Source organism: Bufo gargarizans, chromosome 1, assembly GCF_014858855.1.
Source record: "Bufo gargarizans isolate SCDJY-AF-19 chromosome 1, ASM1485885v1, whole genome shotgun sequence".
Classification (NCBI taxonomy): Eukaryota; Metazoa; Chordata; class Amphibia; order Anura; family Bufonidae; genus Bufo; species Bufo gargarizans.
The window spans coordinates 629702143-629726749 of record NC_058080.1 but is presented as its reverse complement, the minus strand read 5'-3'; the positions used below and the strand labels follow the sequence as shown (position 1 = coordinate 629726749).

Here is a 24607-nt window from a genome sequence, read left to right as displayed (position 1 = left end):
TGGCTACTTTCACACTAGCGTTCATAGGTCCGTTCGTGAGCTCCGTTTGAAGGAGCTCACGAGCGGACCCGAACGCCTCCGTCCAGCCCTGATGCAGTCTGAATGGAGCGGATCCGCTCAGACTGCATAAGTCTGGCGGCGTTCAGCCTCCGCTCCGCTCGCCTCCGCACGGACAGGCGGACAGCTGAACGCTGCTTGCAGCGTTCAGCTGTCCGCCTGGCCGTGCGGAGGCGAGCGGATCCGTTCAGACTTACAATGTAAGTCAATGGGAACGGATCCGCTTGAAGATGTTACCATATGGCTCAATCTTCAAGCGGATCCGTCCCCCATTGACTTTACATTGAAAGTCTGAACGGATCCGCTCAGGCTACTTTCACACTTAGAATTTTTTCTAAGTTATTAATGCAGACAGATCCGTACTGAACGGAGCCTCCGTCTGCATTAATATGATTGGATCCGTTCAGAACGGATCCGATCGAACGCTAGTGTGAAAGTAGCCTATGTCCACCTATATATGCATTACTTATCTTGTACTCATTCCCTGCTTGTTCACTGCCTGCACACAACAGATATTGCTCTAGTAATTTTCAATGGTGTACAGACTTATCTAGGACCTGACAAAAGTGGTGAAGATTTATCAAAACTGGTGAAAACTGACTTTGTTGCCAAAAGCAACCAATCAGATTCAGGAGCTCTGAAAAACAAAAGGTGGAATCTGATTGGTTGCTGTGGGCAGCTAAGTCAGTTTTCCTTTACACCAGTTTTGATAAATCTCCTTCATTATCTAAATACAAAAGTAACATAACATAACCTGGGGTATTGAGGTTAATTATGCCATTTAATAGAAATGTGGTATATAGTAATTATAGTTATACATTATTACCTCATTTATCATGTTTAACCAATAATCGTGATTCTGAACTAGTAATAGTTTTATCCAGTCAGAATGCCCAGATCTCGTAGGTAAAAAAACAAAGGTCTTGTATAAGTGAAGCCCCAGTGCAGATCCATGAGAAGGTGCAAACTGGGAAAAGTGACATAGGAGTTCACATTCAGACGGCAGCACGTCATCCCTGTGCCTAGGATTCTGGGAAATCATATGTGTCTTCATTTGAAAAGAATCAGAGACAGCAGATTTTCAGCTGTATAAATTGACATGCCGATTACATTGTGATCTATATATAATAAAGCCTGTTTCTTCTTGACACTATAGGTTAGCATTCATACCAATCCAGTGCTTTATCAACTGGTGAGCGATGGCGTGCCTTGGTGGCACTACGAGGTACTGATGGTTTCCTTTGACTATGGCTTCTACAACCTAAATGTGAAAAAAGAAAAAGTTATTGTTTACCTAGAGTCTCAGTATTCTAGATTTTGTATATTAACGACAACTTCCACCAACATCTGGAGTCCAAATCTGGAGTAGTGATGTGCATATGTAGTACCCCAGAGGGGGCACTACCATTTCTACATCTAGCTACGGTCTCTAATGCTTAGTGAATAATGTCATCTCTGTATTTATTTCCAGGTCCTTTGATATTGTGCCTTATTAGTATTGCTATGTAACTTATGTATTGTATTTCATGCACTTTGCCTGGTTGTCCAGCTGGTGGTAGTGTATCTGGCAGTGGCAGATGTTTAGATAGAATGGAACTTACCATTCCATTCTCCCCCTTTTGGGCAGAAGTGGGCTAGTCCTTCTTCCTACTAAGGGACAGGTTGCAGGAAGCTATCGTGAAGTTGAGAGTTGGAAAGAGAAGAGACAACATGGCGCAGTGAGGCGAGCGTTTGCCCCTCCTGCTGCAGGAGTCTTCCAGGGAAAGAAGCTCGTAGAGCACTTTGACTCCTTGCAGTTCATAGATTGAATATTACGAGGGGGACAACGGCCAAAGGCACCCTACTCAAAAGGTACCAGAACTGTCAGAAAGTCCAGTAACCATACGGAAGCCAGAGATTAGCACAGCAGCAAAGAAAGATAAAGCAAAGTTTTCAAGTTCACCTGCCAGTCTACCCTTAGCCTGCTGGAGCCAATAGAAAGATCAAGCATTGTCTGAATGCAAGTTTATTCAAGTAAAACTGTTGAACGTTATCAAGTCTGGACTCGACATATTCCTCCAACTACAGCTCCTTTACATGCTACGGAGCCTAACCCTGGGGAGCACCATGACACACAAAACTATTAAGGCTGCATCACCACTCGGCAATTCCTAAAACTCTGGGACTCAGTTGGCCTTGGGGGAACGGCAAGTTGCACATATTTCAAATAACAGGTAGGTAAAATTATGTAGATCACTAGGTTCAGTTTGACATAAAGCCTAATGCATATATGCGTATTACAGTTTAGTGCAGTATGGACCTATAGCCTGTACCACCGTATGCCTCAGATTTCTTACAGGATCAAAAAGAGGTGTTTTCACACATTACTTGACAACCTATCAAATATGTCAGCAAGATGAAAAGGACAGATGGAAGAGGGGTGTGACTGCAGGATGTCGTTTGTTACCATGGAGGAATTTTAACCGAGATTATTTACAAAGATATTTTGATTGCAAAATGGTTGCAATGGTGGATCAGCAAATGTTTTTTTCCAGATCCACTGGTGTTTAGAGTCTCTAATGCATCCTTGTATTTTGAATCAGAGGTTTGCTGCCTACCTATAATTTTACCAAAATATATGTCAAGTTTTGATCAGTGGGGGTCTGGGTGCTGACAAGTCTCTATTACCAAGTAACTAAATTTGGTTAAAAGTTTGTTAAATGATAGGTACCCTTTAAACCAGGGATGCTCAACCTGCGGTCCTCCAGATGTTGTAAAACTACAACTCCCATCATGCCCTGCTGTAGGCTGATAGCTGTAGGCTGTCTGGGAATGCTGGGAGTTGTAGTTTTGCAAAAGCTGGAGGGCCACAGGTTGGGCATCCCTGCTTTGAACCATTTTCCATGGCAAAAACCGATGTGGAAAACGATAAATGAGCCAGGCCTGTCTACCCGCTTCCCCACCCACTACATGGCCCGGGGGAAGTTGGGGGAAGTTAAAGATTTTGCCGCAAAAATGGCATGTGACAAAATCTCCAACTTCAATACGCCACACAGTTAATAAATGTCCCCCCTATGTTTTTAAGTGAACTAATCCCTGTGGTTACCAAGACTTATACCTACTGTAAATTGGGAAACAGACCAAAGAATACAATGTTACACATTAGCACGACTTGAATAAGTCCCTATATGAACAAAATGTTGCCTAAAGCAAAGCTTTCATTCAAGCACTAGAGCATCTGCGGCTTGGCAGCCTGGCTCTAATGTTTCAGCTAGCAAATGAAAAGGATTGTTTTACTGTACACACTCCACCAAGTCTCTGGAGCCTGCAGAGGAATAGCCCGATCCTCATGAAACCTGCCTTTCTTTACATTCATGCATTTCATCATTACAGTAAAGTCATAGCATCTAAGCATTGCCCCGTGTCTTACCAAACCGGAGTAATCAGAAAAGAATCAATACCAGAAGGAAATGAAATTGAACTTTACCTGTTCTCTAGGGAACCAACGAGCATCTTCTATTTCAATCTTGTCGACTGTAATTTCTGTAGATATTGCAACGCCTAAGCAACCAATCATAAGGGAGGAAGGCATTGGCCAGGGCTGGCACGATACATACTGAACGTGGCCAACTTTAACGCCACTCTCCTCTTTCACCTCTCTACGGACAGCGTCTTCTATTGTTTCCCCTTTGGATTAGAGAGAAAGCCAAGGTGAGTACCGTGTATATTAGTATTAGTATATTAGTCACAGTCCAAAGCAATGAGAGGAATGGGAAGAAAGCCTGAAGTCTACAGACATTGTCAATCTATTGCTCTCTGTAGTCAGCTGGAGAGATGTTGACTGCATTGTCAAAAGATAACTGAAAGGAAGTCCTGAAAATGATCTGCCCAATGTCACTACTTTATCTTCCTAAAAGCTGCAAATTAGGCAGTTTTCTACGGCAAGTTTAAGATTCCTTGAAAAGGGGTTGTCCAGCCCAAAAAAAGCATCAGAATGCCATAAATTTTTTTTTTAAAAGGGTGGCACTCACAGACGCTGTACCTACGCTAGCCTGCAGGTCTGTGTTTCCTGGCCTCTCTTGCACACAGGAAATGCACCCTCAGCCAATCACTGGCACGGGTGAATGGGGCTGAGCTGCGATACCAATCACAGTCGCTGTACGCTGTGCTTGGTATGCACAGAGAAGGCTGCGGCACTCACAGAAATCAGACCACATCTATCAGATACTTATGACTTATTATCACGTCTGGTATGGCAGGTACCAGACGTGCGGTGCAGAGAGAAAGGAAACCGGGTGCCCTAACACAAGGGAAAGGGAGGAGTGCTGACCCCTAACTCACCTAGCACTGGCACCTGGCTACCCTGATGTCACTAGATGGGTTGCTCACCCGTACACTGATCACATGCCTGGTCCCTGACTTATCCTGGAAGAAGCCCTAGGTAGTGAGTGGAGAAGTGGGAGCAATAGTCCTCACCACTGACACCTAGGGTAACAACAGGGAGTGGACAAACAATACAAACACCACATATAATCCCAGAAGGGAGACAACAAACAGTATACAACAAACTGAAGAGGACCGGAGATCCAACCGCACTGGTTCCAACTGATCCAGCAACTCCATAGCAACACCACCTGAGGTCAGAATAGATAACCTAAAAGGAAGGTCTATATCTAGCAACAAGGGAAGTAGGAAGAGAGACTAAACAGCGTCTGGGAGTGGCAGACCCAGAATAGATGAAAGAAAAACTACCGATACTTAGATAGGACAAAAAGGGTAGTAAACCAAAACAGGAAAACCTGGACCGGAATCCATTCATACAACTAGGTCAAGGAGCGATCCCTTGAAAAATCGGGCGAGTAGCCACCTGCTGAGACCTTCTGACCCCAGGCACCACAGGGTCAGCAATAGGTGGTGACACCCTCGTGACACCTATCCTGAGGAAAACCCTTTTAATGAGCTTCACTCCAGATTTATCACAGAAATTTTCTAAAAAGTCTCAATCTCACTGCAGTAGGACAGTGGATTAGGAAAACTGGCTTTTCTAGAAAAAAAAAGTGTTAGGTTTAAGAATGAGACAAATTTATCAAACAACAAGGGGCATTTGATAAATTTGGCACAAAGTATGTTACATACCAAAATTGACTTTAAATATTACCCTCTTGATAACTTCCCTCCTTAGAGTGTAATTACCTGGTTCAATAAACCCTGCTAAACAAGAGAACATACTAGGAGGAAATCTCTTTTGTCTCCCCAGAAGACAGTGGTTTCCATCAGGGTGAATGATGAGCATTATCACCACGGGATCTGTATAATAAAGAAAGCAACAATATGTTATTTCTTAATGACTTCATTTTCTCACCACCGTTTCACTCTAAGGGCTCATGCGCACGACTGTATGTATTTTGCGGTCCGCAAAATACAGATGACGTCCATTTGACATGTGTTACATCCATTTTTTTTAGTAGACTGATTGATGTTAATGGGTCTCTGGTGCCCATTTTGAAACCAAATATAGGACATGTTCTTTCTTTTGCGGAATGGACATACGCATGCGGAAAGCACATGGGGTCTGGGGTACTGCACAGGCATGTATGTTGTTGTAAATTTTTGTATTCCCCATGAAACAACTATTCTGGAGCATCTTTTCTTAGAAACCTGAGCTGTACTGTTCCTCTCTTATTCCTTATAGCAATTTTTGAATAACTGGTAACACCCAGTTGTCAATTTAGGGCTGTGTCCTTAAACAGTCATGCACTGTCTAACTGGTCCTAACAATTAATTATTGTGCAGAGACATGCCCATCTGACAAGGTAAATAGGAAAACACAGTTATCATATGAAAAGGGGTATACATACATAATAGAAACAATTGCACTAAGCATGAACAAGACGAGTTCCAAACTGGTACAGAAAGAGAGGGTCCTGCCCGTGAGGGCTTACAATCTACATGGAATGGGAGAAGGACACAGTCGGAGAGGGTGAAGCTGGTCGTGGTGGTATAGAGGCAGCAGAGTCACTGGTTGTAGGCTTGTCTGAAGAGGTGGGTTTTCAGGTTTCTTTTGAAGGATTCCACTGTAGGTGAGAGTCTGATGTGTTGGGGTAGCGAGTGTGGGGGATGCACAGGAGAAATCTTGGAGGCGATTGTGGGAAGAGGTGATAAGAGAAGAGGAGAGAAGGAGGTCTTGTGAGGATGTATCCGGAAAGTAGCTCAGAGATGTATGGAGGGGACAGGTTGTGGACGGCCTTGTATGTATTTGTTAGTATTTTGAACTGAATTTGCTGGGCAATGGGGAGCCAGTGAAGGGATTGGCAGAGGTTAGAGGCAGAGGAGTAACAGGCTGAGATGGATTAGTCGGGCAGCAGAGTTGAGGATAGATTGGAGGTGTGAAGTCTAGGCGGGAGATGATGAGGGCATGTACAAGCATTTTTGCAGATTCAAAGTTAAGGAAAGCGCAGATGCGGGAGATGTTTTTGAGTTGGAGGTGGCAGGTGGTGGAAAGGGCTTGGATGTGCAGTTGGAAGGAGAGGGCAGAATCCAAGGTCACTCCAAGGCAGTGGACTTGGTTGATCGGGGAGAGTGTGCAGCCATTGATCGTGATATATAGGTCTGTTGGGGGTTGAGCAAGATCGCGGAAAGATTATGAATTCTGTTTTATCCATATTAAGTTTTAGAAAGTGAGAGGAGAAGAAGCATGATATAGCAGATAGACATTGTGGGATTCTGTATAATAAGGTGGTGATGTCTGGACCAGAGAGGTAGATTTGTGTGTCATCAGCATAAGAGTGATACTGAAAGCCATGGGACTCTATGAGATGTCCCAGGCCAAAAGTGTAAATAGAGAAGAGCAGGGGTCCTAGGACAGAGCCTTGCGGGACACGAACTGAGAGGGAATGAGACGAGGAGGTGGTGTGAGAGTGGGAGACACTAAACGTCCGGTCTGTGAGGTATGATGTGATCCAGGAGAGGGCAAGGTCAGAGATGAGAGAGTTTGCAACAGAAGGGAGTGGTCGACAGTGTCAAAGGCAGAGGACAGGTCAAGGAGAAGGAGGACAGAGTAGAGTTTTGGGGTTTTGGCTGTTAGTAGGCCATTGGTGATTTTGGTAAGGGCAGTCTCAGCCGAATGGTGGGATCGGAAGCCAGATTGTAGCCGGTCAAAGAGGGAGCAGGAGGAGAAGTGAGAGGACAACTCCGAATGGACATGTTGTTCAAGTAGCTTTGAGGCATACGGAAGAAGTGATATGGGGCGATAACTGGACAAAGAAGATGGGTCAAGTGAAGGCTTTTTGAAGATGGGTGTAATGGTAGCATGTTTAAAAGTAGAGGGGAAGACACCAGAGGTTAGTGATAGGTTTAAGAGATGAGTTAGGGCTGAGATAAACACTGTGGTGAGGTTAGGGATGTGGTGGGGTGGGACTGGGTCAAGTGCACAGGTGGTGAGATATGATCTGGAGAGTAGAGTGGAGCTGTTTTCTTCTGTAATTGTGTAGAGGGTCTGTGGGGACTGTGTACTGAAGCTTTCTCTGATGTTGACTATCTTTTGTTTGAAGTATGTGGCAAAGTCCTCAGTTGAGTTGAGAGGAGAGGGTGGGGGCGCTGGGGGACGGAGAAGGGAGTTAAAAGTGTTAAAAAGTTGTTTAGGGCTGTGGGCCAGGGAAGATATGAGAGATGAGCAGTAGGCCTGTTTTGCATCAGCGAGTGAGGATTTGAATATGAGGAGGAATTGCTTGTATTGCAGTGAATTGATCTTTAGAATGGGATTTTTTCCATCGCCGCTCAGCAACCCTGGAAGCTTGTCTGAGTTTTTTGGTCAAGTTGGTGTCCCAGGGTTGTCTGTTGATATTTCGGGTTTTGATGTGTGTTTGAGAGGGGCAACAGTGTCCAGAGCTGTACTTATTATGGTGTTATATAGAGTGGTGGCAGCATCTGGGTCTTGGAGGGAGCAGATGGTAGAGATTGGGAGAAGAGAGTCAGAAAGCAATGACAGCTGTGCCCACGTGATTGCCCGCATGAGTGCAGCAATCAGTGAGCGGGTGTCACTGACGGCTGCACACCTGTTGTTATGATTGGCATCAAAGATGAGTCTAGGGAGGTGATAGCGAAGGCCTAGCAAATGCAGCCAAGCCCTTTGTCCCAGAATTCCTAGTAGGCTGTACCTTAGACATGAATGTTAGTATATATATATATATGTATTTTTATTGAATATTTTTGACAAGTAGTATTCAACATGTAGATGTCTTTAGGCATACATAGGTTCCATAAGAATCATGTAGAAGCATTTATACATCTGTATGTAGATTATAGCTATATACAGCTTACAATAATGTAATATGTAATATTTAAAAGAACAAAGAAAAAAAGGAATAAAAAAAAAATAATCGAAAAGAGTTCTCTCCAATGCTCTATAAGTGTAGTTCAGAATGTTAGTATATTAATCCAGCAACTAAATTATCAGTAAGGAAATTCAATTGCATATTATTATTACATGAAAGACAGCCAATAACAGTGCAGAGGAGAATATTACATTCCCACCTCACTGCCCTGCAGGTGGCGTCACCAGAAAAAAAACGGTCATTTTTTTCAGCCTGTATTTTGTTAATGAACTTTTCAGAGCATCTGACAGGGAGTACCAGATTATAAATACCTGCAGCTAAATAAATTAGGAAGCCAAAGCCAAGAGAAAGCCATAAAGATGAAAGAAGAACCACATCATTCAGACAGCTTACGTCAGAACAACACTGTTGACTTCTTAACTATTTCTTCAAGAAACAGCCATGTTGTTTTAGATAGACACAATATATACCGTATATCTTGTATGCAATTTATAAGATCAGCTGTCTGACATAAAAATCTTTCTTCCCGACATATACGGTAGTAGGCGCTTTGACTGCAAAACTAAAGCTCAGCGAGCTTCTTGTTATTACACCACAAGCTGTGTGCTGAAGATTTCACTAAGACATGTAGCAGATCTTCTATCATGTCAGGATGAGAGAAGGTATTTTCAATGTGTGCAAAAAAGATCAAAACGCTCCATGTTCTCATCCAAGATGAGACTTTACCGAACCAATCCAACAGCCTATCAAACCGTATTCCATTATGAAGCATGTCTTGGCCTTTACCTAATGCTGTACGTACTCACCCACTCTTGGGTATGATGTATTGTGGATCCCTTGTAAACTGGGGCACCCTTCTATTACACATGTCCGCTTGTATCCACCTTCCTCAATTATTGTCTTACCACCACAGGTCGGGCAGAATTTGTAGCGATTGTGCCAGGCCAGGACAGATCGTGCTTGTGCCAATATCCCTAGAAAGAGAAAGCAGATACCATGAGGAACAAACACAGTACAACATACAGTAAAACAAAGGTATCAACGATAACACTACAGGTCCATGGACTACAAAAGAAAGTTTGTCTACAATGAAAGATGACCTAATTTTCAACAGCTGTGTTTATCAGACCCATCTAAAGATATGTCCACCCTTAACTTTACACAAATTTGATTATAAGGTTGTACGGCCACGATTGATTTAAAAAATGAAAATCTGATATTGTATAGTACATGGCAATCTCTAAAATAGCTAGAACCAATCTGTACCTCTCATGGATCCAGAGATCTCCCCATTCATTGTTCCAATTGCTCTGTTAGATTTTGTTCAGGCTGACAGATCAGGGGCATCTCCTTTCTAAGAGTTGTCTCCATTATGCTACAGCTCTCTTACTACCATGGCTCAGGGGCGTGTGTCCTAGCTTCTAACAGTAGATATATTTGGTGAAAGTCAAAGGATGAAACTGAGCATGCGTGACCTTTCTTATTCTTATCAGTAGGTAGACATACATAATTAAATACATATTAAACACCAGGGGGCACCATTATAATGGAGGAAAGAACATATCTCCCAACTGGAGCATTTTTGTAACAAAGATATAAAAGCAACTCGCTTTTTATGCGGATATATATTAAAATAATATTTAATGTTGGCACAACCCCTTTAAGGGTTCCAATTTCTCAGGCAAAAAAATTCAACACAATATCCTGCCCTGCTAGAAAAACCCTTGACAACGCACAACACAACTACTGGGTGGCCACATATAGACATATGTAGGATAGATATCTCATGACACAGTATCATGGAATATATTTTTTTCTCAATCTGGTCATCTCATGCTACACATCTCGGTATTTGTTAAGCCGCGATAAAGGCAAGGAAAGATACCTTTGTATAATACTTACAGAACATTTAATTAATGTCTGATAAGTAGGGTCCCACATTTGGGAAAGCCACCATAAAAGGAAGCTTGCTTGGCTGTATTTGTAACTGAAGAAGACATCAGTGGGAAGAGCCACAGACATGGGCAGCCACAACTACCTAGATGCAGATGCTACCTGTCATTGTACCTTACATACCAGGGGACCCTTATTTTCCCAATGCATAGGCATAGATTTATAGGAAAACACCATAGAAACATAGAATGTGTTGGCAGATAAGAACCATTTGGCCCATCTAGTCTGCCCAATAATGATATAAACTTTTGTACAGTTAAAGGGGTTGCCTCACTTCACCAAAGGCAATTATCATGTAGAGTAAGTTCATGCACGGCACTTAATAATGTATTGAGATTGTCCATATTGTCCCCTTTCCTGTCTGGATTCATTTTTCCATCATATTATACACTGCTCGTTTTCAGGGGGTTACGACCACCCTTCGATCCAACAGCCTCTCTGGTGGCAGAGACTGCAGGTGTGCACATAGGGCAGGGCTTTTTCCTATGGTGTACAAGGACAACAACCCAAGGATGCAAGCAGTGATGGAAAAATGAATCAAGCCAGCTAAGGAGGCATTATGAACAATTACAATACATTAGTAAGTGCATTTTATTAACTTTCTCTACATGACAAATGCCATTTGCCGAAGTCAGACAACCCCATTAAAGTAATCAGACTCTCACATGGAGTGAAAATACAATACAATGAAACTTCTCTAAAAGGGGTTGCCCAAGGGAACAAATTTTTTGAAAAAAAGAGCCAGAATAGGTTAACACATCCTGGTCATATTTACAAAAAATTTGGTTCTCCTAACAAACCTTTCATTCTAGCATCTCAAAATCTAGAATCTGATATTTGATTGTTAGTATATATTTTGGTCTTCATGAATGTTCTCTACACTGGTGGGACACAAGGTAGAGTTGTCACAGGAGGTCCAAGGGCACTGGTAAGATGAAAATGACTCCTATTGTTATTTTAGAGGTCTAAACTATCCATTTAAAGAAATTGTATTGCAGATAATATGGAGACACAGCAGAAAATAAGCTTAGATACCTGCTTCGGTGCTCACCAGCTGCAACAAGGCTGGCATCGGAGGCTGAAGAAAATAGCAGCCTTTAAATTTTCTTTCAAACTGATCTGAAGATAAATTTTCCACATTGAGGGCAAACCAGGCCACCAGTCCGTCTTCCTGTCCTGCTGAACGTGGATTATTTAATTGGTTTTCCACTCCAAGAAATATTAATGAGATCTCATCGGGCTTTGACAAGAATTCCTTCACATCATCGTGCCGAAGTCTGCAAAGCTTGATTTCTGGCTCTTGTGTGCCATCTTTTGTACCAATTAGTGATACGAGGGGACTCAGGTTGGAGAAAATTATGTATACCGAGCTGCCATGTGTGTGCTTGGATTGCAACCAGCTAGTGTCTGTGCGTTTATCACTTCTTCTGTCCAGAAATGTACTGCAGAAATAATTCTCAGGCTTCTCGTCAGCGTCCGACAAGAAATAAGGCTTGGCTCCACCTTTAGCATTCGAGATCAAGGTAAAAATGTGTTTGTGACCCCAAAACTTAGCAATATCCAAAGCAGTCTGCCGGGATTTGTTCACTAATGTCTTGTCACACCTAAAGATAAAAAAATAACAAGATTTATAGCATCCTGTGATGGTGATAAAAATATGTAAGAGAGCAAAGCGAATTACAGAGCTTCTGGCCCTGTGTCTCATACGTAATAAATGTTACATTTTCTTACTGAGTTAAAAGAAGTCTGCTTTTTAGAGTTCTGAGCCATTTCTTTCGAAATTGTACTTAGGATCAGTGATGGCCAGTTCACCGTGTTCGCCCGCGAACACGGCAATGCACAGGTAAGTCCTTACCTGTGCGCGAGCCAGTCTGAAACAAATGCGGTCACCGGGAGCAGGCAGTTCTGAGAACAGCCACCGGGGGACTTCATCAGGCTGTTCTCGGAACTGCCTGCTCCCGGTGACCTGTGCCTCGCCGGACTTGTGAGTTAAGATGGCAGTCCGCATGTGTTCACTGGCAAACATGGCGAACTGGCCATCACTGCTTAGGATTGATTAAGTCTTAAAGGTTTGACTGTCCCTGAATCTACATCACACAGGGCAGGGCCACATGCAAGAACCTTATATGGACCCATAGCTTTCCAAAAGCTCAACATAGCTCACCTCCAAATGTCTCTTTAATATTTTACCAGTTGAGCTATGAAATTCTTTAGCTTAGACTCTTACCTGGGTCTGAGCTGGCTGCCTTTATGGGGTTGTCCAGCTTTCAAACACTTTTGGGCAGCCCCATCTTCCCACTGGGCATGTGGAGGGAAGTAAGTTATGGTTCCTTTGGTGTACCAATGTGTTTACGCGCTCCTGTCCAAGACTGTAAACTTTCATAATGGACTGGGGTCACTTGTGGCGCTGCAGTGAATGAATGACCGCAGTAGTAACCATGATGTGTCCCCCAAGAGGTAAGTCAATGGTCTTTCTGAGTTAATCAATGATTAATGGTTGTTCATATTTACACACGTATACAGGGAGGGCTGCCAATCATTAACAAGATGCCTACTTGGGCTCCAGAGTTCAGAAAGACCAGAGATTTTTATGAATAAATTACTAGTTTTACTCAATCTTTTCTCACAAAACTATATATGAACCTGCGCAGCTCCTCCTGATCCATAACCTGCGGCCTGCAGATTGCACTGCATTTGGTGGTGATGGAATCACTTAAAGTTTTTGACAAAGGTACCATGAGAGGTGATAATGATGGTTAATTAGGGAAGCACTGCTATGGGTGTTTATCAGGTACATAGTACACATACAGTACCACTAATTACAAAAATGGCGCAAGAGGAAAGGAAAACATACAAAAGTGGGGCATAAAGGTGACATCAGGTATTCCTATGTGATAACTAATGCAAAGGGTTGCAAAGAAAGATATTCATTACAGGCATTCAATATAAAGGGTATAAGTGTGGGAGTTATCTTGTCATGTCAGCAACTGAGTTAAAGCGCAGGTATACATGGGTGAGGAATATTTATAAGTACAGTTATGGGAGGTCTAACTGGCACAATGCTTTAAGAAAGTTTTATTCATCAGCTGTATAGCTTCTTAATGAGTTATAGTTGATGTATCTTCTTGCACCACTGACTAACTGAAGGAGGTTCTGAGTCCTTCCAACTTCAGCTACTTTTACATCTGCGACAGGCTGTTCTGGCAGAGAATGCCGAGGATCGGGCAGACAATAACCACTGCATGCAGGGTTTTCTGTCCAGCCGATTCCTGCCATATATGACCTTTGCTGAACTCAATTATAGTCAATGGGATCCGGGTGGGCAAGTGGCAGTATTTGGCACAAAATGTGAACAAAGCCTAGGCTGCTGTATGTAGTTCCTTCCAGCAGATGGCGCATTGTATGAAATTGTGCAATATGAATACATGGGTGGGAGGGTTATGTGAATATTGGAGAAGCTAAAAGGCAGGAGAATAGGGGACACAAATTACAGTACTAGAGGGGAAAGCACTGTTGTGTTTACCCTAAAGGGGGTTACCTTAACCACTTGCCATCTGGGCCATTTGCCCCCTTCCTGACCAGGCCTAATTTTGCAAAACTGACATATCTCACTTTATGTGGTAATAACTTTGGAACGCCTTTACTTATCCAAGTCATTCAGAGATTGTTTTCTCGTGACACATTGTACTTTATGATGGTCATAAATTTGAGTCAAAATATTTCACCTTTATTTATGAAAAAATCCCAAATTTACCAAAAATCTTGAAAAATTCGCAATTTTCTAAATTTCAATTTCTCTGCTTTTAAAACAGAAGGTGATGCCTCATAAAATATTTATTACTTAATATTCCCCATATGTCTACTTTATGTTGCCATCATTTTGGAAATGTCATTTTATATTTTTAGGACGTTAGAAGGCTTAGAAGTTTAGAAGCAATTCCAATTTCCAAAACCCACTTTTTAAGGACCAGTTCAGGTCTGAAGTCACTTTGTGGGGCCTACATAGTGGATAACCCCATAAATGACCCCATTGTAGAAACTACACCCCTCAAGTTACTTAAAACCTATTTTACAAACTTTGTTAACCCTTTAAGCGTTCCACAAGAATTAAAGGAAAATAGAGATTAAATTTCACTTTTTTGGCAGATTTTCCATTTTAATCCAATTTTATCTTTAACACATCGATGGTTAACAGCCAAACAAAACTCCATATTTATTACCCAGATTCTGCGGTTTACAGAAACACCCCACATGTGGTCATAAACTGCTGTATGGGCACATGGCAGGGCGCAGAAGAAAAGGAACTCCACATGGTTTTTAAATGCCATGTCCCATTTGAAGCCCCCCTGATGCACCCTTACAGTAGAAACTCCCAAAAAGTGACCCCATTTTGGAAACGTTCTGGAACGTCCGTTCAGAAATAGAGAACCACCTCCCGTACATTTATAGTCTATGGGCGGACGGGAGGTGGTTAAGAAAATGAAAATACTTAAAGGAGTATTCCCATCTCTGACAATGGGGGCATATCGCTAGGACGAGACCCGCACCTACATCGAGAACGGATCCCTGAAAGTGGTGGAGGGTGGCTTTTTCCGTCGGCCTCATAGAAATGGGATCAGTGACCTAGCAAGCACGGTGCGCTTCCATTCACTTCTGTGGGGAGAGCGCTTGGAGGTGGTTGGACCCGGAAAACCCGGGGTCCTCTGGTCATCACCCTCTCTGCTCTGTTCTTGGCACCTATCAGACAATGAGGGCATATGCTAGCGATATGCCCCCATTGTTTGAAATGGGAATACTCCTTTAATTATTACTTTATTATAAATATATTCCCAAATACCTTTCATTAGTTATAATGGCTAGTTTTGTCTAGGGAGCAATCATTAGGAGAAATAAAATGGCCTGCATCCTATTAGTCCACAGAAAACCTGTCCTAATCACACAGGAGGATGCTGCATCATCCTCCTCTCTGTTGTCAGGAATTTTTATCCTGAATACAGATGATAGGATCTGCTGAATCTCTGTAGGAATGGAGGTCATGAGGAGACAGCTGAATTACATGGAGGATGGACTGGACAGACTGTGGTAATGTAGTAGACTCCATACAAGTGGTGCTGCTCATTAGCCACATCCCCCACCCTTCTCTGCACTTCATGTCTCCTCATGAACTCCATTCCTACAGAGATTCAGCTAAAGATCATATTTCTATTCAGGATCATAGGAGGAAATAGGACGGCGGCCATTTTATTCCCCCCCGATGATTGTTCCCTAGACAAGACAAGCCATTATAACTAATGAAAGATATTTGGGGATAGAAGTGTAATAAAGTAATATTTAAGTATTTACATTTTTTTTAAATTCATGGATAACCCCTTCAAATGAAACCTGTCTGGAGATTCATGCTACCCAAACCACAAGCAGCATTAAATCCTGACAGATTCCAATTTTAAGAAACGTTTATGGGGGTCAGTTATCATAACGAGGCGCAAGCTGTAGCATAAATTAAGCAAGTACTGCAGCAGTCTGTGTGCCTAGATTGAGATCTATGCCAGGCAGTAGCTGGCATAGATTTCAGTCATCATTTAAGCCAGAAAATAGGCATAAACGATACAAAATGTGTTGAGGTTGGTTGTCCCTGCCCCCTTTTCAGAAAATGGTGAGGACAACATAGAAACTGCCCTTGCAACTAGATTTAGGCGCAATAGCATTTAAAAAGTCACAAAACTGCAGGACGAGTGGTGTAGGGGGTTAATAAGTCTCCTCTCATGTTTTTACTTGGCTTAATAGACAGGTCTCATCCTATATACAAATAGGGAAAAACCTGTCAATCAAGTTAAGTCAGGGCCTGGAGAAGGCAGTGGAGAGAAGACAGTGTTTGCAGCTTGTGGTTCAGGCAGCATGAGGCTGGTGGCAGGTTCCCTTTAAGGCAGGCATCCTCAAACTGCGGCCCTCAAGCTGTTGCAAAACTACAACTCCCAGCATGCCTGAACAGCCTACAGCGGGGCATTGTGGGAGTTGTAGTTTTACAACAGCTGGAGGGCCGCAGTTTGAGGATGCCTGCTTTAAGGGAAGCTTTATTGTGATTTACCGGCAGGGCTAAATCTTTTATGATGTGCAAGGCCAGGTTCCTACACTCCAGTATACATGGCATTTGATGGGCTGGTCTTTGACTCTCAGGAGTCTAAGATACTGTAGGCGAGTCAACCAAAAACCCTGCATTCACACCTTTTTTGTGCTGTGTATAGGCAGTAGCAACATTTTACTGCAAGACCATATCTCATATTTGAATATTTTAAAAATTCAAGTAAACAATATGGCTGAATATCTAACGGTTCAGAAAACCCCCAAAACACTCTTAACCTCTCCTCCTTTCAGTCTTATTCACAATTTTTTATTTTATATATGGTACCAGGGTGACCATGTAGTTTTCTACAGAATCAGTTTTGGGAACACTGTCTTTTGAATCGGTGCCTATTCTTTAACAGCCACTTTACTGCCTATCCCATTACAGAGCAGCAGATAAGCGTTTTAACTGCGTCCAGATTACAGACATTTGTATAAAGGACACAGATAAGTAAGGCTTAGTCATTTTAGTTTCAGAATTGGTACTCTGGTATAATTGAAATATGTCACACTTGGGCACCTGGAGCACTGATGCTGAGATCTTCTAATGTAAACTATTCAGTGTAAATTAGGGATGTGGAGCTGCAAGTTGAAAAGGAGAAAAAGACTGAATTTTTCTATAATTGTATTAAAAAGCCAGCATGAAGCAAATATAAAAGAAAGATACATGTAATTACCCTTTCTCCAAAAGCATCTTCACTACATCAAAGTGGCCATTCCTGGCTGCGTACATAAGAGCACTCCATCCATTTTCAGCGGTTTCATTAATGATGGAGGATGAATGACTTAGAAGAGCAAACAGCTTAGTAGTATCGCCCAGAGCACACAAGTTGTGCAGCTGAGCAACCATTTCTTCCTTGGGATTTTGCATTTCTGAAAGGCATTAAGACACAGGTATTAGAACCGAACACAACCCTTGTACAGATCCACGCTGCACAATGCAAGCGAATATGATTATGAATGTCAGATTGGACAAAATGACCACACGTGAAAATTTGTCCCAAGTCCGACCAATGTCCCAATTTTTCCCCCCACTAAGTCGCTAAGGCTACTTTCACATTAGCGTTAATATTTTCCAGTATTAAGATCCGTCATAGGGTCTCAATACCGGAAAAAAAGCTTCTGTTTTGTCCCCATTCATTGTCAGTGGGGACTAAACATAACTGAGCAAAACGGAATGCTCCAAAATGCATTCCGTTCTTATACCGGAGAGAAAACCGCAGTATGCATCCATCCTGGGATGCAGAGCAGTCTTGCAGTCAGTCAATGTAAAAAATGAAAATCAAACATCATGACAATCATATTCTAACAAAGCTAAAACCATCCCTGTACCTCACATGGAGCTAGAGATTTCACCATTCATTGCTCCAAATTTACATCAAGCTGGCTGCTGAGGGAGTGTGTCCTTTCTGCGGTAGCTCTCTCCCTATCACACCTCAGGAGGCAGTTGGCCCATCTCCTGTCCAGCATTGCAGTACTTTGATGGACAACTTGTTTTGGTGAGACAGACCCATTAAAGGGGTTTTTCCAGGATTTAATGTTGATGGCCTATCCTCAGGATAGGCCATCAATATCGGATTGGAGAATTGTCCGACAACCAGCACCCCTGCCGATAAGTTGTTCTGGGAGCAGTGCTGCAGTTACCAGCTCCATCTAATACACAGTGAACAGTGCAGTTCTGGCACCAGAGCTCCCGCAGAACAGCTGGTGGCAGATGCGGGGTGTAGGACCCTAAAGTGTGAAGTGGTAGTTTCTGATCATTTGAATTCCATTTTGTATTTGTTTATTTAAATTTCCTTTTAAGGCCTGTGAATGCAGATGCAGGGAGTAAGGCTTTGTCTACATATTTTTCCAAGGTTGTTTTCAGATTCTGACTCGCTGCACACCTGGGAACTGGCCACATGAGAGAAGATGAACAACACATACACAGTGACATTTCTGGAGCGCATGTGCTGGCTACGTTTACTAGGGAATTGAGCTTTTTGTTTAATCTGCATAAAGCTGTACCCCTTCATAAAAGAAGTCAGAAGTTCATCCTATGGGGGGGGGGGGTCGCATGGTGTAGGGACCTAATCAGTGTTTTCCTGATCGAGAATTTGACTGGCTTTCACTGAAGCGGCTTCCCAGCTGATGTCGCGGTCAGATGATGTTAACTCAATTGGTGAAGTATGTACCTTTATTCTGGATGTAGTCAGGACTAGAGATGGCCTTGCACTTCGCCCAGTGGTCGTTTCGCTGTGAACTTTGCACGTTCGCGATTCTGCAAACATACATATGGCGATGTACACCAGCGTCATATTCTTTTGCATTGCGCCGAACTTTGACCCATGACACATCCATCAGGTGGGACAGGACAGGCAATTGAGACGTTTTAGCACATGGACATACTTCCACCCTATAACAGAACCTGATCTGGCAGCCATTTTACATTCTGTGCTTTGCCAGTGTAGGGAGATGTTGCTTTGTGGAGCAGGGACAGGCTGCTAGGAACACCAAACGCTAGCTAATAGGACCATAAAAGTCCTTTTAAGGACTGGTATAGATGTGTTATCGATAGGTGTGATATACTTATAATACACTATCTAACAAAGAAAGTATATTATAGTGCATTTGTATTGTATAGCAGTTGTGTTCGGTTCTGCCGCGATACAGCAGCTATATAGAGGGACAAGCGCTATTGGAACAACTATTTGCAACGGGTGTGATATACCTGTTGCCCCAAATAAACAGGGTGGTGTGATAAAACTGTTGTGGCAAAAAAATAATAATTGAGGGTTTTGATATTCCCGCATCCACAAAATACTGATTGAGGGCTGAGATATACCCGCTTCCACAAAATACTGATTATGGGGTTCGATATACCTATTTCCACCATATATTAATTGAGGCCTGCGATATACCTGCTTCCACAAAATACTGATTAAGGGGTTTGATATCCCTGTTTTCACAAAATACTGATTGAGGGCTGCGATATTTAACTGCTTCCACAAAATACTGATTAAGGGAATTGATATACCTGCTTCCACCAAATATTGATTGAGGCCTGCGAGATACCTGTTTCCACAAAATACTGATTAAGGGATTTGATAAATTTGTTTCTACCAAATATTGATTAAGGCCTGCGATAAACCTTCTCCCACAAATACTGCTCTTCGCTAGGGACTTAGGCACAGGGTCATTTTGAAAATGACAGGCAGAGGAATAGGCAGGTCGTTCTGCAGGGGTAGTAGGGGTCGGGCAGGAGCACCAGGCCTGAGCCTAAGTGGGAAGTTGAAAAAAGGCACATGCGATTACTTCAAAGGACGTACCAGAGTTGGTTGAGTGGCTCATTCAGCTCTCTGCTTCTACACCCTCCTCATCCTCTGCATCTGCACCCTCCTCACTCTCTGCTGTGTACACCCTCAAAGACACCACCAACACCATACCCCTCCACTCGAGTCAGAGGAATTATTTTCCCATCCATTCCCAGATCTTACCGATACGCAGCCATTCTTGACATCGGATGAGGAAGAGGAGGTAGCAACGGCCGCAACCCAGCGGTCTGACGACAATAGCCAGATCAGCCCAAGAAGGGAGGTCCCCACTGTTGCTGACATTGGGGAGGTTTATGGCCAACATTGGGGAGGTTTATGGCTGACATTGGGGAGAGGGGGTTTATGGCCGACATTGGGGGGGGGTTTATGGCTGACATGGGGGGGGTTTATGGCTGACATTGGGGGGGGTTATGGCTGACATTGGGGGGGGGTTATGGCTGACATTGGGGGGGGTTATGGCTGACATTGGGGGGGTTTATGGCTGACATTGGGGGGGGGGTTATGGCTGACATTGGGGGGGGGTTATGGCTGACATTGGGGGGGGGTTATGGCTGACATTGGGGGGGTTATGGCTGACATTTTGGGGGGGGGGGGTTATGGCTGACATTGGGGGGTTTATGGCTGACATTGGGGGGGTTTATGGCTGACATTGGGGAGGGGTTTATGGCTGACATTGGGGAGGGGTTTGGCTGACATTGGGGAGGCTTTTGGCTGACATTGGGGAGGTTTTTGGCTGACATTGGGGAGGTTTTTGGCTGACATTGGGGAGGTTTTTGGCTGACATTGGGGAGGTTTATGGCTGACATTGGGGGCTGATAGATGGCTAAAGGTTTGGGGGTTTATCTGAGCCATTGGGGGTCTGATCTGAGGTCTGATTAACATTGGGGGTCTGATTGCTGGTCTGACCTGAGGTGTAATGAAAAATATTTTCTTCTTATTGTTCTCCTCTAAAACTAGGTGCATCTTATACGGCGAAAAATATGGTACAGTGCAGCAGAGACCATAGTCAGTTTATATAGTCGTTATATAGTGTTACATATATTGCCTTGTATTACGTTACATGTATTACATACGGTACATTGTATTACATTTATGTTAATTACATGTCTAATACATGCTGCACTTTATTACATATTACGTGTATTATATGTGCTGCATTGTATTATTACATGTACTCCATTACCCATGTGCTACACTGTATTACATGTTACATTTACTATATGTGCTGCCTTTTTGTACATATTACATGTATTGCATTGTATTATTAATTACATGTGCTGCATTGTATTAAATGCTACAGGTATTTCACATTACAAGTACCCCATTACTTCACGTACTACATTGTATTAGGTTACTTTCACACTAGTGTTTCTATTTTCCGGTATTGAGATCCGTCATAGGGTCTCAATACTGGAAAAAAAACACTTCCGTTTTGTACCCATTCATTCATTTTGTACCCTACGTTCATTGCCAACGTAGGGTTGTTTCAATACCAAAAGTTTGATTCGGTTTTGATACCATAAAAAAGTATTGCAATACTCGATACCACTCGAAAAAAATAAAATGCCCAAAAAAGCAGCGTGCATTCCAGCATTTTACAGAACGTCCGGCCCATAATAGAACAATCCTATTCTATTTTTGGGGGGGACAAGGTGACAAAAAAAATGCCGAATCACGCAGTTTTTCTGTTCTTTTTTTTTTTTTTACAGTGTTCTCAGCATAAGAGAGATTTTTTTATATTTTGGACGTGGCGATATGTAATATTTTATTTATTTATTGTTTATATATTTTATATGTAAAATTGGGAAAGGGGGTAATTTATACTATTTTGGTGTATTTTTGTAACTTTTTTTTTTACAGTTTATTTAATAACTATTTCCCCCCTTGGGCCCCTCACACGGGCAAGTATTCCGCGCGGATGCGATGCGTGAGTTGAACGCATTGCACCCGGACTGAATCCCGACCCATTCATTTCTATGGGGCTGTTCACATGAGCGGTGACTTTCACGCATCACTTATGCGTTGTGTGAAAATCGCAGCATGCTCTATTTTGTGCGTTTTTCATGTAACGCAGGCCCCATAGAAATGAATGGGGTTGCGTGAAAATCGCAAGCGTCCGCAAGCAAGTGCGGATGCGGTGCGATTTTCACGCACGGTTTCTAGGAGACGATCGGGATGGAGACCCGATCATTATTATTTTCCCACATAACATGGTTATAAGGGAAAATAATAGCATTCTGAATACAGAATGAATAGTACAATAGCGCTGAAGAGGTTAAAAAAAAAATAATATAGTGGATTAACTCACCTTAATCCACTTGCTCGCGCAGCCGGCATCTCTTCTGTCTGTCTTCTGTGCTGTGTGCAGGAACAGGACCTGTTGTGACGTCACTCCTGTGATCACATGATCCATCACATGATCTTTTACAGTGGTGATGGATCATGTGATGACCGGAGTGACGTCACCACAGGTCCTGTTCCTGCACACAGCAAAGAAAGAAGACAGAAGAGATGCCGGCTGCGCGATTAAGTGAATTAAGGCGAGTTAAAAAAAAATATATATTTTTTTAACCCCTCCAGCGCTATTTTACTATGCATTCTGTATTCAGAATGCTGTTATTTTCCCTTATAACCATGTTATAAGGGAAAATAATACAATCTACAGAACACCTGTGAAGAAATCTGTGAAGAAGTTCGGGTTTGGGTACCAAACATGCCGATTTTTCTCACGCGAGTGCAAAACGCATTACAATGTTTTGGACTTGCGCAGAAAAAGCGCGCATGTTCCCCCACTGCCACCAACGATTTTAATAGGGGGCACTGCGCCACCAATGTTTTTAATACTGGGGAGCGGGGGGGGGGGGGCACACTGCACTACCAATGATAATTCACGTTTAAAATACAAATACAGCCGGCGGCAGAAACACATTGCCAGCATCCGACCTCTGACAGGGCAGGGCGCTGCGATCAGCAGCACCTGAGAGGTTAATTGTCGCGGACGCAACGCCCTGTCAGAGGTCGGGTGACGGCAATGTGTTTCTGTGTGTATATTAAACGTTAATTATCATTGGTGGCACAGTGGCCACAGCCCCTCCCATCCTCCGCCCCTCTGCGCTCTCATTGGTGGGAGCGGCAGCAGCAGCACAGGGGGAGAGACTGCTTCCTTCTCCCCATGCTGCTGAGGGAACATGGCGCATGCTGAGAGCAGCGCAATCCATATTCTCTGATACTGTGCAGTAGCGCAGCTTAGTATTGATAAAAGGCAAATCCCGGTATCATATCGATACCGGGACAAAAGTATCGACTGGGTATCGAAAGCTCGATACCAGAAACCACCCTAAACTGAACAGAACGGAATGCACCAAAATGCATTCCGTTCCGTTCTCATACCGGAGAGTAAGGGTCTATTCATGTGTCCGCATCCGTTCCGCAATTTTGTGGAACAGGGGCGGACACATTCATTTTCAATGGGGCCGGAATTTGCTGTCCGCATCTGCATTTACGGATCCGCACTTCCGTTCCACAAAAAATAGAACATGTCCTATTCTTGTCCGCAATTGCGGACAAGAAAAGGCATTTTCTATGAGAGTGACGGCGATGTGCGGTCCGCAAAATGCTAAATGCATGTTGTCGGTGTCCGTGTTTTTCGGATTCGCAATTTGCAGATCCGCAAAACACATACGGACGTGTGAATGGACCCTAAACCTCAGCATGTTGCGGTTTGTTGTCTGTCCTGGGATGCGGAGCACAACAGAAAACAGATCTGTCCTCCATTGACTTTCAATGGAGTTCATGACAGATCTGTCTTGGGTATGTTACAGATAATATAACCGGATCTGTTCATACCAGATGCAGACGGTTGTATTATATCAGTAACGGAAGCGTTTTTGCTAAACCCTACCAGATCCAGCAAAAACACTAGTGTGAAAGTAGCCTTACATGTTCCATGTACTACATGTGCTGCACACACTACACTTATTACATGCGGTGCATTGTATTACATCCTATGTTACAGGTGTTGTATATGTTGCATTGTGTTATGTAACCTGTATTACATGTTTACAGTGCAACAATGTATCTGTGTACAGCATCATTAGTCCGATAGTGAGAACTACAAATCCCAGAATGCCTTTTGTGTGGCTGTAATCCCAATCTGGGGTACGCTGTGGTGTCGGAGGCCGGTCAGTACCTGAGTGTCCGAAGAAGCAGCTGAATCCTTGGACTGCTGAAGGATCACTGGGAAAAGCTTCACTTCCTGCTACCGTACATGTTCTAATAGCTGCCCCCTCGCCCTTCATCACGTGCAGAGAACACAGCTCATCACATCTGCTTCTCACATGCCATGATTAATAAACTGTCCTTCTTTTGAGAAAGCTGTGGATGTTTATGACTGGATTGGAGAATTCTTCTGCAGAGCACCTTCAAACTGGTATGTGGTACCATAGGTTCTGACAGTGCAGTTTCTTGGTAAGATTTCTCTCAGGGCGAGTGTAAAAAAAAAATCCCCCCCATCAAAACTGCTCGATGAAATCATATCAGAAGAGTCTCACCACGTATTATTTATTTTTTTGTTATGCTTAACCCACGATTTATTGAGAGCAAAAGAAAGTCATAAATTACTGCTTAGGCTACTTTCCTGTCTGGTATCTGCACAGACGGATCCGCACCTATAATGCAAACGCTTGTATCCGTTCAGAACGGATCAGTTTGCATTACTATGAACAAAAAAAATATTTTTTTTTGTCCATGATAATGCAAACGGATCTGTTTTGACTTACACTGAAAGTCAATGGAAGGTGGATCCGTTTTCAATTGCACCATATTGTGTCAGTGAAAACGGATCCGTCTCCA

General features: G+C 43.0%; 1 protein-coding gene across 1 annotated transcript; it reads right to left on the bottom strand.

Annotated features, from left to right (window-relative positions):
• Positions 1-440: 440 nt before the first annotated feature.
• On the bottom strand, positions 441-23989 carry NUDT12 (nudix hydrolase 12). The gene is made up of 7 exons (XM_044291253.1): positions 23946-23989; positions 17120-17315; positions 11358-11926; positions 9176-9343; positions 5230-5343; positions 3524-3723; positions 441-1318 (listed from the first exon to the last, which is right to left on the bottom strand). The coding sequence occupies exons 2-7, from the start codon at positions 17311-17313 to the stop codon at positions 1208-1210; spliced, it is 1356 nt and encodes a 451-aa protein (XP_044147188.1). The 5' UTR covers positions 17314-17315; positions 23946-23989; the 3' UTR covers positions 441-1207.
• Between the last annotated feature and the right edge of the window lie 618 nt (positions 23990-24607).

Bases quoted from the DNA above. Each gene is read 5' to 3' on its own strand.
- NUDT12 (XM_044291253.1), bottom strand. From the start codon at position 17,313: ATGCAAAATCCCAAGGAAGAAATGGTTGCTCAGCTGCACAACTTGTGT. The intron at 3,724-5,229 runs GTAATTACACTC...TCTAATCCAAAG, and splicing joins AGCAGGGTTTATTGAACCAG to GGGAAACAATAGAAGACGCT. The intron at 1,319-3,523 runs GTAAAGTTCAAT...TTTCACATTTAG, and splicing joins GTTGGTTCCCTAGAGAACAG to GTTGTAGAAGCCATAGTCAA.